This window comes from Cyprinus carpio, chromosome B15 (assembly GCF_018340385.1).
Source record: "Cyprinus carpio isolate SPL01 chromosome B15, ASM1834038v1, whole genome shotgun sequence".
Lineage (NCBI taxonomy): Eukaryota > Metazoa > Chordata > Actinopteri > Cypriniformes > Cyprinidae > Cyprinus > Cyprinus carpio.
The window spans coordinates 28201103-28216102 of NC_056611.1; the positions used below are offsets into that span (position 1 = coordinate 28201103).

Genomic DNA, 15000 nt, shown 5'->3' on the forward strand with positions numbered 1-15000 from the left:
CGATGGTTTATTAATTAACTGCGTGAAGGCACTGAGCTGTATAATGTCTGTTGCATAATCCTAGCGCTGCTGTCTGCACTTTAATGCTAATCAAATAACAAAAGACAAAAGATCACACACTATTCTTGACTAAATAATTTTTTTTACTTTCATAAGTGTAGCGGACCTCATCTGAATGATGACTAAAACTTTACTGATGTTTTATTAAGTTTATTGCATCCTTTTTCACTCCAAAAAAATCAAAATAAGAGCTAATCAAAACAAAGCACCAGAAGTGCACATTAAACTCTCTCTCTCCGTTGCGTTATCATCTACATACAGCGAATTACACAAAACACTTATTACAACTAACAGTAAACAAATATATACAGATCTCATGCTTTTTTGGGGGGTGCTTAATAAACTGACAAACTTTAAATCTGAAGAAGTGCATGCTTCCATTATCCATATAGCTCCGTAGACTAGAAAACACGTCAAAATAAGAGTCCCGCCTTAGTAAAGGAGATCTCAGAGATATTTAAACTTACCAAAAATATTGTATACAAAAACAGATTAGAAGATTAATCATAAAGTCTGTTACAATAAAAAAGGATTACTATGTATTTAATTTATACAGTGAAGTGTTATTTTACATTTGATTACTATATTTCTGTACCTGAAAACTGTTAAACCTACCTAAAAAGCGCTGTTTATATAATATGTATCTTTGTTCTGTTGTATTTATGTAGGCCTGCTGAATGTTAAATGGATCCAATCTATGTTCATTAGAAATTATTTGATGATGCAGCAATAAAACTGCTAGTATAACTTAATGCAGGTGTTTTTGAACTTTGCTGATTTAAAACATGATCAAAATACTATCTATTTTCATGCCGCAATTTCAAATAAGAGAGGAAGTGAAAATATCGGTACCGGTATGGGTCTATAAGTGGTTGTTAAAATCGGTATCGGCATCGCCACCAAAAATCATATCGGTGCATCCCTACTATATAAATATATATAAAACAAATGTTATCATTTGTTACATTGTCATGTAAAAATAATCATATAGCCTATTTTGCTATATTCCTGGCTTTGTAAATATTGTATCACTCAAAGTCATGCCAATAAAGTTGTTTCTTTCTAAAAGTTTCTGAAAGTTTCCAAAAATTCTGGAAAGTGTCATAATACACAAAATTACATTAAAATTCACTACCACTTTTGAATAGGCATCAATGTAAAATAATGCTTTTTGGCTGCAGAACAGTGTATTTACATCTTTAACTAACCTATGCTAACTAGTAAAAATCTGTCCCTTTGGACAAGCAACTGATCTAGTTTACATTTTGTCATTTACAGCATTTACTTTTCAGTGTGAAAAAAACTGATGCATGACATTGTTCTTGATAAAGGACAGAGTTAAAGCTAAACTGGAGTTTTTCTCCATCCTAAATGATTTACGAAAGCAATCACGACTAGATCAGCTTTGATTCTTGTCAGGGTGTCGTTATTCAGGTCTGATGTGTTCTTTCTCTTTCAGAAGAATGACGGCCGCTTCACTGTTATTCAGCTGGTGGGCATCCTGAGAGGAATCGCATCTGGAATGAAATATCTATCTGACATGAGTTACGTTCACAGGGATCTGGCAGCACGCAACATCCTAGTGAACAGCAACCTGGTGTGCAAAGTGTCTGATTTTGGGATGTCCAGAGTGCTTGAAGACGAGCCAGAAGGAGCGTATACTACCAGGGTAAGAGTGTGTTTACGTTTTTACATTTATTCATAAATAATTTTACATTCATATTATCAAATATACAATCAAGTAACATTTGGACAAATAATGGCCAGTTATTTTGTTTATAAATGTAGGAACAATTAACCAAAAGTAATGTTTTCAGTGTTGTTTTTGTATCATTAATATAGTATCAAAGCATTTATTAATATTTTTCTTTTGTTTTTAGTTTTTGTTTTCATTTTAGTGTAAGCTTTAGTCATTCTTGATGTGTTTGTTGTTTTTATTAGTTTTTTGAAGGTCTATTTCATTTTTCTGTTTTGTTTTTATTTCAGCTTTTAGTTTATTTTCAGGTTTAGTAATTTTAGTAGTACTTAGTAGTTTAGTACTTGAACTATTAAAACATTTAATTTAATTTTTTATACATTTTTATTTTACTTTTTTTATTGCAGTTAACATTTATTTAATAATTATACAAATTTAAATAAATAAATATATTTGAATTTGAATTTGAATGAATTATTATCAGAATTTCACAATATTAGCACTGGTTCCGATACTCTCATATGGAATATCAGAGTTCTATGAATGTCACTTATTCAGATTAGTTCTGTTCTATAATGCTGTTTAGAATTAGATGTTATTATTGTCAATAACATGAACCTGTCAATCACAGGGAGGGAAGATTCCAATCCGCTGGACGGCTCCAGAAGCCATCACATACAGGAAGTTCACCTCAGCCAGTGACGTGTGGAGTTACGGCATCGTCATGTGGGAAGTGATGTCATATGGTGAACGACCATACTGGGACATGAGCAACCAGGATGTAAGTGGCACTGTACCACAAATCTAATTAATTACGTGTGCTCGTCATGCCTTCAGCGCTGGCGTTCCCATGGTACGCTTTCCAGAAATGCATGCAAAGTTTTAATACTCGGCTTTATCGTGCTATTGTGTGCCATGCCAAGTTATACAAACGGACTGAATGCCGTAGTTCAGCAAGATCAGCCGTTCATTTCCTCTCCCCTGTTTCCTAGGTGATAAAGGCAATAGAGGAAGGCTACCGGTTGCCGCCGCCCATGGAGTGTCCGCTGGCTCTGCATCAGCTCATGCTGGAGTGCTGGATGAGGGAACGAGCGGACAGACCCAAGTTCAGCCAGATCGTCAACATGCTGGACAAACTCATACGCAATCCTGCCACGCTCAAGAGGACGGCAGGAGACGCCAGCAGGTGAACATGCACACCTGCAGATACTCACATAGAGATTTCCATTCACATTTTTATTGCTAGTTTTGGGAATATTTTGGTAAGTTCTAAAATATGTGTGTGGGATTTGTCAATGCTAATTTAAAAAAAAGTGTTCCCTCTGTTCCCTTAACATGTATTAGGTTTTTCCGTTCTTCTGGGGCAATTTGCAGAAATTTATTTTTGACAGAAAGCAGCTTCTAACTGCTGTAATCTGTAACATTAAATTTTGCTAAATTTCAAAATGCTTATTTCATCTGCCATTGTGTTCCAGTTTTTTCCAGAATGCATTTTAGTTGATTTTTTTTTTTTTTTTTTAAGAAATTACTAATTTTATTCAGCAAGGATGCATTAAATTGATCAATTGTGACAGCAAAGACATTTATAATATAAGAAAAGATTTGCATTTCAAATAAATGCTGTTCTTTAATTAATAAAAAATTCATTTAAAATTTAAAAATGTATCATGGTTTCCACAAAAATTACTAAACAGCATAACGGTTATTTTAACAGTATTAAAATAATAAGAAATGTTTCTAAACAGCAAATCAGCATATTAGAATGATTTCTGAAGGATCATGTGACACCGAAGACTGGAGTAATGATGCTGAAAATTCAGCTTTGATCACAGGAATAAATTACATTTTAAAATATATTACATGGAAACTAGTTACTTTATATTGTAATAATATTTAATATTTTAAATCATTAAATAAATGCAGCCTTGGTGAGCATGTTCAAAAATATGAAATATCATACAGACCCCAAACTTTTTTACTGTTGTGTATGTTTCAGGCTTAACCTAAAATATGCTTTTTGACACACACACATACACATAGTACACATACAAATCTGACAAGTTAATTTTTTTCAGGATTAAAATGTATTCTCTGATGTTGTTATCTTCAGGCCCCACCCCTCCACACTTCACCACGCCCCCTCTGAAGGCTCCGCCCCCTCTTTGGGTTCTGTGGACGACTGGCTGAAAATCATTGGACTTGAGCAATACAGAGAAAACTTCAGCACAGCAGGATTCTGCAGCTTAGAGAGCGTCTTACCCATGAGTCACGAGTGAGCATCACTTTAACACACAACACACTCAGTTACACATCCTGATGAGCTTGAAGATGACTTTAGCTTCCCAAAACTCCCTCTTTTACAGGGATCTGGCCAAGATGGGAATCTCATGCAGCGCACATCAGAGGAAGATCCTGAGCAGCGTGCAGGAGTTATTGTCTGGAATGCATCACAGGCAAGACACAAAGGTTCCCGTCTGATCTGTGACGAGGAAAAAAAAAAAACAATGCATCATGTTGGTTAACATGGATTACAAGAGGGACGGAATATTTCACATCACTCTTGCACTTTAATTAATGTGAACGGTATGAAGATCAGAATGAATGAGCTAAACTGCACTTTTCTGGGCCGCTTTTTGCTTCTATAAGGAATTTTCTTCAAGTCTACGGATTTTAAACTGGCATTTTGCCGACAATTAAAATGACTTAATGCGTCTCTCTGGATGAGATGTTTCTGGCCCTGTTGTTCTAGGCGGCGAGGCAGTGTTTTTTGACAGGAGAAAGTTTGAGAAGTGTCCTCCTTCTGTAAGTGGAAAGAACCGTTTCAACTAAGTGCAAACAGACTACGATGCTTTTCACCTCAGGATCTTTTCAGGATGGCCGCTCATCATCAGCAGGAAGGAATTGTTCCCCGCGGATCAGATTTGAACATTATATTCAAACGGATCTTTTGCCCCGGGAGATGATTTTGAGCCTTTGCGAACGAAACTAACAGACCTTTTGGATGGTGTGTGTTTGTTTTATGAAGGCCAGATGGGAGTTTTAGAGGCATTGCTGAATGGAAAATTATATTGCTTTATTTCTTGAAAAAAATAAAAAATAAATAAAAAACAAAGAATGAGGAGATAGATCCAGATCAGATTTAGTCTCAAGTTACTCATGTTCCTTGTATCCAATCTTTGCATTTTTAAGTAGCAAAGTAAAAGTTTGATGGTCTTTCCTACTTTCTCTTCTTTCAGTTTCATTTATTTCCACGTCTAAATAAATCCTTCGCAATCAGCTAAATCTGTGTATAATTTGAGAAAATGTTTGAAACTGCTGAAATGAATCATTGCGAGAATTTCATAGTCACAGATATATTTTTTGAAACTTTTTTTTCACTGTACATAATCTAGGATTTTGTATGTACATAGTTTTTAATTGTTTTTCTCCATGATGTACATAATACCAGCAGACGTTTCTGTGCACAGCTTCTGAGGTCCCTCATCTTCCTCCTTTTTTCTTTCTGTGTGTTAACCAATGTATTTAATTATACAGCGCGCATAATATTAATGTTGGCGGTAAACTTAATATTGTAAAACAGCAGTACATTTAAGAAGGTTCGGTAACAGGTTGAGGAGTCTTTTAATTTCACAGTTTCTGTATTTCCACCTTTAGGTGCACCTAACTTATGAGCTTTATTTATGATCTTTTGTATCTAGTTCATAAAATAAAATTTCGAAGAAATTGTTTGCAGTCGTTCTATATTATCTACATTATCCAACATCCACATATCTCTACATTAGTGCAAACAAACGTGAAATCCTTTCCATAAGTTCATGATGTTACTCTTCACACTGTAAGTACAGCTTGCAATGACATTAATATTAATGCATTTCTTTTTTTTTTAAGGGTTACTTAAACCATTTGTTTTAGCGGTACTTCTTCAATTTTGCAATGATTTGTCCGGTATGGAGAGTACTTTCAAGTCTGACTCTTCCAGATCATTCTCAAGGAGATCAAGTTCTTTCAGGTGGGATGGGTTTGATTTCAGAGCTTCAGTCAGTGCCGCCACATTTTCTTGTGTTATGTTACAGTTGGACAACCTAAAGAGAGCAGAGTGGATTTTCATAAAGTGGAACATTTAACAAATAATGGTATTAAATGTAGAAATCTGATTTGGTCTTTTAGATCATTAATACTCAGATCCAGATCTGTCGGACTGGAGGTCTTTGAGCTGAGAGCTGAAGCCAACGTGGTTAGTTTACAACTTTACCAAAAACTATATTTCTATATCTTACCTCAGTGTTTAATAATCTACAGTTTAATGATGAAGAACAGCAGACGTCAGCTTTACTCCCTGATCTTCAGATCTGTTGTTGCCCAAATCCAACTCTCTCAGATGAGAGTTTGATATTGAGTTCTGTGAAATTGGGAGTTGCATGTTGTAAAATGCAATAAAATTATCAGTTACCAGTTATCTCATTTTGATAAAGATATCTGCAGGTTTACAGTATAAATGAGTGTCAGGTGTATTTTAGCTCCAACTCAGGAGGTCTTATGTTGCCTGCCATCTATCAAAGGCTGTTCTCTTTATCTTTGTAGTGTTATTTACCTTGTGTTTTCAGAATTCAACCTGCTGGTCCTCATAAATCAGTCAATCAAAGTGCTCTTTTTTGCTTTTTCATGGGTTACCTTCTCCTCCATTTGTGAGCATGTTGTGGCATTAAGGAAGTGGCCTATAGTCTCAGCCTCAGTTGTCACACCCACTAAACGTCTGATGCTTGTTGCATACAAAAATGAAAAGCACATACTCAATACAACAAGTGCAAATCTTATTGGCTTGTTTTGCACAACTTCCCTGAATAAGGGCACACCAGGCACATAATTCTGCCCTGTAACAAAGTTTTTGAGAATTATATAATCACTAGATTTGGCAAATTTTGAAATCTTTGAAGGATTTTCTGATTTTTGTATTTTGCACTTATTAACATGTAGACTAGATGTCCATTAACAGAACCACCATTATTTGAATGATTTTCCACTTAATTCTTTTTTTTTTTTTTTACTTTTTTTTAATGCACATCTCAACACTTAAAACAATAGTTCAACCTAAAATGAATGTCATGAGTCACAGTCATGTAATTCGAAACCTGATTGGAGAATGTAGTCGGGTCAGTTATGCAGGTTTCTCTATATCCTGATTCAGGTTTAATCGTCAGTCTTGTAGTCTGATTTATTCGTATTCTATCTATTTGGATTTCTCTTCCTAGATTTGATTTTATTCCTTTTGCTCATTATAGTCTTGGATTTTCTCTTGACCCCATATCATTCAAATCTCTATTTCTGAATCATCAACCTTGTGAATTTTCCTAAATCAACATTCTAGACATGAAGAATGAAGGTTTATGTATGTGTACATTTATTATATTTATTTATTTACATATATTACATATGTGTAACTCTTTATAAAAGATAACATCATATTAGTTGTTACCAACGTTATAACCAAATTCATAAATATAAAAATATACCTACATCATTTATGTTGAATACAGTAAACTGTATGTAACCCTTTATAAAACCTACTATCCAAACTCTTAGTCCATACAAATTGTGATTTGTCTTAATATTAAAGGGATAGTTCACCTAAAAATAAAAATACTGCCATTGTTTACTTGCCCTCAAATTGTTTCAAACCTGTATGTTGAACACAAAAGAAGATATTTTGAAGAATGTTGGTAACCAAACACTTGCCGGAAGCCTTTGACTTCACAGTATGGAGGGGAAAAAATACAACAGAAGAACAGAAGAAAACTAAATCATCTAGGTTTGCAACAACATGTGGGTGAATAAATTATGACCATTTTAATTTTTGGTGAACTATCCCTTTAATTTAGATTGTATCATGATTTGGTATCATGATTTCACCGTCTCATGTGTGATTAATACTCACAATGTTAAAAGCTTGAGTGTTTATTATTAGAGTTATCTAAATGATCACTGTTTTATGATGACTTGTCCAATAGCATGGAGAGCACATTTAAATCTGACTCTTCCAGATCATTGTCAAGGAGATCAAGTTCTTTCAGGTGGGATGGATTTGATTTCAGAGCTTCATTCAGTGCTGTCACACCTTCAAGTGTAACTTTACACTTGGACAACCTGAAGAGAGCAGAGTAGATTCATAAACTTAGATCAGTGATTATTGCTATTTCTTCATCTGATTTCAGTGGTTTTGGATCTTTGATTTCACTAAGTAAGACATCTTCAGACTTTTACCTTAGCTTCTCTAGTTTACAGTTAGGATTTTGTAGTCCAAGACAGAGCTTCTTCACCCCTGAGTCTTGTAGATCATTAATGCTCAGCTCCAGTTCTGTTAGACTGGAGGTCTTTGAGCTGAGAGCTGAAGCTAAAGCAGTGCAACATTTCTCAGTGATTTCACATTTGTCCAACCTGAGACAGAAAATCATAATTTACAGTAATCAGTTCTCAGGTATACTGGCATTGTCAAATTCTGTAGTTCAGTGTTACTGGGGTAAAATAAAAATCACATTTTTAGGGTTAGTAATTATACAGTCATTAACCTTAAATGTATTTAATAATGAGCTATATAAACTAACTGTGTTATAACTCACCTTAGTGTTTCCAATGCGGCATGAATTTTCAGCAGAGAAGCACAGAGATGTTTCACTCCAGAGTCTCCAATGTCGTTCCAGCTCAGGTCCAGCACTCTCAGATGAGAAGGGTTTGAACTCAGAGCTTTGCTCAGGTAAACACAACCTGCTTCTGTTACTCCACAGTTCTTCAGACTACAAAGAAGAGAAAATACATATGTAGTCTCAATCTAATTTTAAATTAGTATCATCGAGGAACTATTAATGATGGTAAAAGCCTAGTTTTTTGTTTCATGAGGATCATGCTTAAAAAAATTATGCCTTTAAAAATAATGGTGTAATCTTACTGACATCATGGTCACATGTTTTTCTCATGGCTTTTATCAGAATTTCCCTTTGTGTTAGTTTTCAATATTGACTTTGTCAAATTATGTATTTCACTGTTATTGAGGGTGAAAAATCACATCTTTAGGGTAAGAACTTATACATAAATGGGAGACATATTTAGGTTTGAGAGTAATGGTTTAAGAACCATATTTGTTGACCACTTATCTAAATATTGGTAGAGTACAGTAAACATCAGTGCTTGTTTTCCAGTGTCTATGATATTTATATTTTTGCACATTCAGAGGTAGCCCATACAAAACAAAAACCCTTCACCATAAAGCAAAATAGTTTAATGGTCAGTTTGCTGTTTACTTATTCTACCAGAAGTATTCAGAATCATCTTGCCTGAGTGCCTCCAGTTTACAGTGAGGATGATGGAGTCCAACAGAGAAGAGCATCACACCTGAGTCCTGGAGCTTATTTTCACTTAGAGAGAGTTTTTTCAGGTTTGAAGGTGTTTGTAGTATTTTAGTCAATGCTATACAACTTGTGTATGTTATGTTACAGTTATTTAACCTGTTAAATACATTTAAAAGCCTCCTTAGTCATTATTAACTACGAATTTATTTCATAATGAACTGTATAAGCTATTCGTGTTATAACTCACCTCAGTGTTTCCAGTGCACAGTGAACTTTCACCAGAGCAGCACAAAGATGTTTCACTCCAGAGTCTGCTATGTCATTCCAGCTCAGGTCCAGCACTCTCAGATGAGAAGGGTTTAAACTCAGAGCTTTGCTCAGGTCAACACAGCCTGCTTCTGTTACTCCACAGTTCTCCAGACTACAGAGAGAAGAGGTAATACATTTGTAGTCTCAATCTAACAGCAAAAAATCAAGTTGCACAATTTGCTGGATAAGGACTCAATTTAAAGTATTTTTTAAAAATGTTAACAGGACCTACTTCAGGGATTCCAGTGTGCACTCTGTGTCCTGTATTCCAGCAGTGACAGACATAAAATCTTCATAATGGACATTGTTTTCTTCATTTTCCTTAATGCCTAACAATTTCCTCATTCTGAAGTGACAGAAATATTTCATTAAAAGTCTTCATATGTAAATACTGTATTTTTTATGTAATGTTGTAATATTTCTCTTAACGCCATAGAAACACACAGTTTTGGTGCATAGCGTGATTTCTTTCCTCCTGCACTGAGTATTTCTACTCCTGAGTCCTGCAGCTTGTTGTGGCTCAGGTCCATCTCTCTCACATTGGAATGAGATGAAAGAAGCGTAGACAGTGTTAAACAGCCACTTTCTGTGATATTACAGTCATGCAACCTGGAAGAGTAAGCAAGATTGTCAAATTACAACAAAATGTTTGTTTGTGAGTTTTTTTTCTCTCTCTCTCTCTCTGCACTCACACATACTGTATAATAAGTTCTGAAAAGTACTCACCAGGCCTTAGTAGACAACTTGATTACGGGTTGCAGCCAGTTAAGAATTCTGTCTGATCTACCATATTTACATAGTTTAAATTCATCAAACTTCTCATCTGATGTCATTAAAATGTACATCAGAGCCAACCCAAGTTCTTGGGACTGGATTTCTTTAACTTTTCCCAAGGTCATGTACCTTTTGATTTCATCATATAGAGAATGATCATTAAGTTCATTTAGACAGTGGAACAGAAGGATACTCCTTTCTGGACAACATGTTTTTAACAATTCCTTAAGATAATTAATAGTTTTCACTGTGTCCTGGGAAAATATTTTTCTTTTCATCAGAAACCTATCTAGGAGAGCCTGACTTGACTCCACTGAAAGTCCCATGAGAAAGCGAAGAAAGAGATCAAGATGTCCATTCTTACTTTCTAAAGCTTTATCAGCTGCACATTTGAGTATAACATTAATATCTGATTCCTTTGCTTCACCCACTACAAGCACATTTTTGCCGCCATTGTGGAAGAAGAGGTGCACATATAGAGCCGCTAGATGTTCCTGAATGCTGAGATGAACAAAACAGAAGACTTTCCCCTGATACAAGCCAAACTCCTCTCTGAAGATCTGAGTGCACAATCCGGAGTACACTGATGCTTCTGTCACATTAATGCCACACTCTCTCAGGTCTTCCTCATAGAAGATCACATTGCCTTTTTCCAGATGATCATATGCAAGTTTTCCTAATTTGAATATCATCTCTTTCTCTGTGTCCTTTTTCTCATTGTACTTCATGACTTTGTTGTTAATCTGTGCCATCAGGAAGTGTGTGTACATCTGAGTGAGAGTCTTGGGAATCTCTCCACTCTCTGCTTGACTCAACATCTTCTCCAGAACAGTGGCTGAGATCCAGCAGAAGACTGGGATGTGGCACATGATGAAGAGGCTCCTTGATGACTTCAGATGTGAGATGATCCTATCGGCCAGACTCTGATCACTGATTCTCTTCCTGAAGTATTCCTCCTTCTGTGGATCATTGAAGCCTCGTACCTCTGTCACTCGATGGACACACTCAGAGGGGACGAGATCAGCTGCTGCTGGTCTGGAGGTGATCCAGATGAGAGCAGAGGGAAGCAGATTCCCCACAATGAGGTTCTTCAGCAGCACGTCCACTGATGCTGATTCACTTACATCACACAACCTCACATCGCTCTGAAAATCCAGAGACAGACGACACTCGTCCAGACCATCAAAGATGAACAACACTTTATATTTGTCACTGGATATTTCCATTTCTTTTGTTTCAGGGAAAAAGACGAGAAGAAGGTCTGAAAGACTGAGTGTTTTGTCCTTCATCAGATTGAGCTCTCTGAAAGGAAGTGGAAATATGAGCTGGACGTCCTGATTCTCTTTCCCTTCAGCCCAGTCCAGGATGAACTTCTGCACAGAGACTGTTTTTCCAATGCCAGCGACTCCTTTTGTCAGCACAGTTCTGATGGGTTTGTCTTGTCCAGGTAAAGCTCTAAAGATTTCATTGCATTTGATTGGTATTGTTGCTCCTGCTGCAGTCTTCAAAGTTTTTTCAATCCTTTCAATTTCATGTTCATTACTGATCTCTCCATTCCCTCCCTCTGTGATGTAGAGGTCTATGTAGACCTCATTCAGTAGTGTTGGGTTTCCCTGCTTTGCAAATCCTTCAAAAATGTACAGATGCTTCTTTTTTATTTCTGATTTTAATCTTTGAATCTTGACTTCAATCATTTCTGAATCAAATCTGTTGAAAATAGGTTTGTCGGTGTCAGAAAATATGCACAAATACAGACACTATAAATAATAATCTTGATGCACTGAACCTACTGATGAATGAATTCTCCAGGAAAGCTGCCAGTCTTCACAGCGTTCTGACATGATTTTGTTAGTGAATCCCTTATAGACAAAATACAATTTTGTAATATGCATTAAAATCTCTACAGTGTAAAACCTCTGAGAATTAAGACTTTTGCATTTGTCTGAGAATTGTAAAATGTTTTGTGTGTGCTATTTACCATTCACTTGGTTGAAGCAAAATAAATGAGTTCTTATAACAGAATGTTACCTTAGTGTCAGTGGAGGTGATCCATTCAGATGAATTGGCATTTGCATCGATCGATCACTCTTCATAGACAAAACACTTGGGGCAGATGAGTCTGATCTCTCCTTCTGAAGACTGATGGCGAAAGTAGAATATATAATAACTAGAATATATAGTGTTTCAGAGGAGGTTAACAAAAAAACCATTGAGGGGAGGATGATCTGCACCTGCATCCTCCTTATGAATGTGTTTGCTATCACAGCTGGTCAGTTCTGACTGACTGCATTTAGCTTATGTGAGTTATTATCATTACCTTTTTCCCTCTGATCCATTTTTCAGATGAATTGGCATTTGCATTGATCGGTCACTCTTCATAGACAAAACACTTAGGGCAGATGAGTCTGATCTCTCCTGCTGAAAACTGACAGCGAAAGTAACCATTTGTAGATTTTAATAAAGAAGAAGTCTGGAATTTTAGTAAAGATTGGCAACAAATCATTGGTGAGAAGGGTGAGAAAATAATTTCAATCTTAATTATTGTAGTAGTGTGTTACTGCCCTGATGACCCACTGTTCTATCTACCTTTATCTCAAAAGAGCAATCATCATTACCTTTTTTCCATTGATCCATTTTTCAAATGAATTGGCATTTGCATTGATCGGTCGCTCTTCAGGGACAAAACACTAGGACCTGAAGAGTCTGATCTGTCCACCAAACTATGAGAGGAAACAATATGTCATGCTATATAATGTAAATTAAGATTAATGTTAAAATCACAAACATTTTCATTGATTGGTTTGCAGTTATTGCAATCCTATAATTATTCATTTATTTGTTTATTAAGCTTAAAATGATGTAAAAGAAAATACCTTAGATCTGGAAGATGTGTTTTATCTGTAAAGTGAATTGGCATTTGCATTGATCGGTCACTCTTTAAAGACAAAACACTGGTCGCAGGTGAATCTGATCCCTCCTGATCAAAACTGTCAGATGCAACATTAAAATTATAAAGTTATGTTTAAAACTACAGTTCAAAATGTAATAACAGCAATGTTAGTGCATATATAGCACAATAGTACAATTTATCCTTGATAAGTTATCTTATTTTTTAAACAAACTGATATTGACATCAATCCACCACTCAAGCTAGGTTGAGGTAGGACTGATGTAATCTGTTGTAATGTGACTTTAAATATCAGAAAGTAATTGTTTCAATTAGCAATATAGGTTTGATGAACATACAGATTCATTTTATTGTGCAAATAAATAAAATATATTTTTCTTACTCATTCAGTCCATTGAAAGATGTGCAGGAATCCCTGTTGTCTTCAGCGTTTATTGTCGACATAGTGATTTTTTTATTTATTTTATACATTTGTTTTTCCAGTGTAAATGAGGGGAAAAGAACCTTTTGTTCTTCTGAACATGTCATGCTGCAAATGAGGAAGTTAAACATGACTAAGTATGCAAACTCTCTTAAGATCTGGTTTTACTGGTTTGGTACAGAAGTGTTATGCAGTAAAGTGTAAAAAAGGGCAACTGCTTTTAAAAAGTATTGTAAAGCATTAATTACATGACATCAAAATGAAAGTATACAGATACTGTTTATTAAAACAAATACAAATATATTTTGTATAAACATTTGACAGTTAGTTCAACATTACATATAGATCCTGCAAAATCTTATACCCAAAGCACAACTTCTATTAGTGTCAGGTTATTTTTGTCTAATGTGATTCATCAAATGCTTTTCTCGGTCTGTGCAGAAGTAGTACTTACCAGAATGAAGATTTCTGTTTCTCACAGGTAACCTGCAGCAGGGTGATGTTTATTCCTCAGTGCTGTTGTGAGCGAGTTGTGGCATCAAGGAAGTTGATGGATTAGTGTCTGCCCCAGACGTCACAGACCGCCCACAATATGTTCACTAACTGCCTTATACATATTGAATTTTCAGTGTTTTTATTAGATTAGCTGGTTTTGTCTTTGAGAAAAGGTTCACAGCTCTTTTAACAGTTTAATAACAATAATAATAATTTGTTACATTTATAGGGGTACTCAAAGCACTTTACATGAAAAGGGGGGGATCTCCTCAACCACTGAGGAAATAACAAGTTCTTGTTTGGAAAGCACCAGGTGGGTCTGAAACCAGAATCTCTGGATTTTATGTTAGTGATATAAGATTTTTGAAGGATATTCAGTTTTAAGTAACATTCTTGATGTTCAGTACACAGGTATATATTTTGAATTGTTTTCTTCTTATATGTTTGAAACAGTCTGACCTTATTCCCTTCTGCACTCAACACATTGCCCCCCCCCCAGCAATCAGCAGTTTTCTATACATAAAAAAAATACTACTATATGCCTTTAATCTTAATATTTCACACCAGATGAACCAATGAAGTGCACAATAGCAATACCATTTTGCCATGATTGTTATGATGCAAAATTTATTTTAAGCCATATTTGAGTCAAGAATTTTAGTTAAAGTCCCTTTAAAGAAGTCACTCAGCAATCACATTTGCAATGCCGTGTAGTTATTTTGGGCATCCAAGACCAGTGTTGTTTCTTATGGTCCAAAAATTTGTTCTCAACCTGACAAGTTACAAACGTAAATGAGTACTTTAATTTTCCCAATATATCACAATTTATGCACCTTATGTATTTTTATGGTGGCTTATGTATGTAAAAAAAAAAAAAAACAGTGTCTTAATCAAATTTGAATGATTTGGGATCCAATTTTGCATATTTTTCAGATTAACAAGTAATAGTTTTCCAGACTTTTACCTGAGCTTCTCTAGTTTACAGTGTGGACTTTGC

The 15000-nt window shown here is 35.4% G+C and overlaps 3 protein-coding genes across 5 annotated transcripts in view; 1 reads left to right on the plus strand and 2 right to left on the minus strand.

The window, feature by feature from the left end:
- epha4l (eph receptor A4, like) overlaps nucleotides 1-5481 on the plus strand; it is a 37235-nt gene extending 31754 nt beyond the window's left edge. Inside the window, exons 13-17 of one of the 2 annotated variants that reach the window (XM_042740184.1) lie at nucleotides 1520-1729; nucleotides 2388-2537; nucleotides 2749-2942; nucleotides 3867-4028; nucleotides 4120-5481. In XM_042740184.1, the coding sequence (XP_042596118.1) occupies nucleotides 1520-1729; nucleotides 2388-2537; nucleotides 2749-2942; nucleotides 3867-4028; nucleotides 4120-4234 (831 nt within the window). In that variant the 3' untranslated portion in view covers nucleotides 4235-5481. Of the gene's footprint in view, nucleotides 1-1519; nucleotides 1730-2387; nucleotides 2538-2748; nucleotides 2943-3866; nucleotides 4033-4119 lie in introns of those variants that run through there. The other variant, XM_042740185.1, reaches the window with a different exon arrangement.
- A 1662-nt stretch (nucleotides 5482-7143) lies between these two features.
- Nucleotides 7144-11896, minus strand: LOC109103430 (NACHT, LRR and PYD domains-containing protein 12-like). Its single transcript, XM_042740189.1, has 8 exons — nucleotides 10132-11896; nucleotides 9850-10014; nucleotides 9638-9751; nucleotides 9344-9517; nucleotides 9082-9252; nucleotides 8371-8544; nucleotides 8015-8188; nucleotides 7144-7897 (listed from the first exon to the last, which is right to left on the minus strand). The coding sequence occupies exons 1-8, from the start codon at nucleotides 11871-11873 to the stop codon at nucleotides 7741-7743; spliced, it is 2871 nt and encodes a 956-aa protein (XP_042596123.1). The 5' UTR covers nucleotides 11874-11896; the 3' UTR covers nucleotides 7144-7740.
- A 5-nt stretch (nucleotides 11897-11901) lies between these two features.
- On the minus strand, nucleotides 11902-14206 carry LOC109047074. 2 transcript variants are annotated; one of them, XM_042740238.1, is made up of 7 exons: nucleotides 13963-14206; nucleotides 13470-13616; nucleotides 13053-13166; nucleotides 12795-12887; nucleotides 12497-12604; nucleotides 12208-12318; nucleotides 11902-12038 (listed from the first exon to the last, which is right to left on the minus strand). In XM_042740238.1, the coding sequence occupies exons 2-7, from the start codon at nucleotides 13613-13615 to the stop codon at nucleotides 11966-11968; spliced, it is 645 nt and encodes a 214-aa protein (XP_042596172.1). In that variant the 5' UTR covers nucleotide 13616; nucleotides 13963-14206; the 3' UTR covers nucleotides 11902-11965. The 2 variants fall into 2 exon arrangements, with proteins under 2 accessions (XP_042596172.1, XP_042596171.1); XM_042740237.1 differs by having other exon boundaries at nucleotides 11910-12038; nucleotides 12795-12899.
- Nucleotides 14207-15000: the final 794 nt, after the last annotated feature.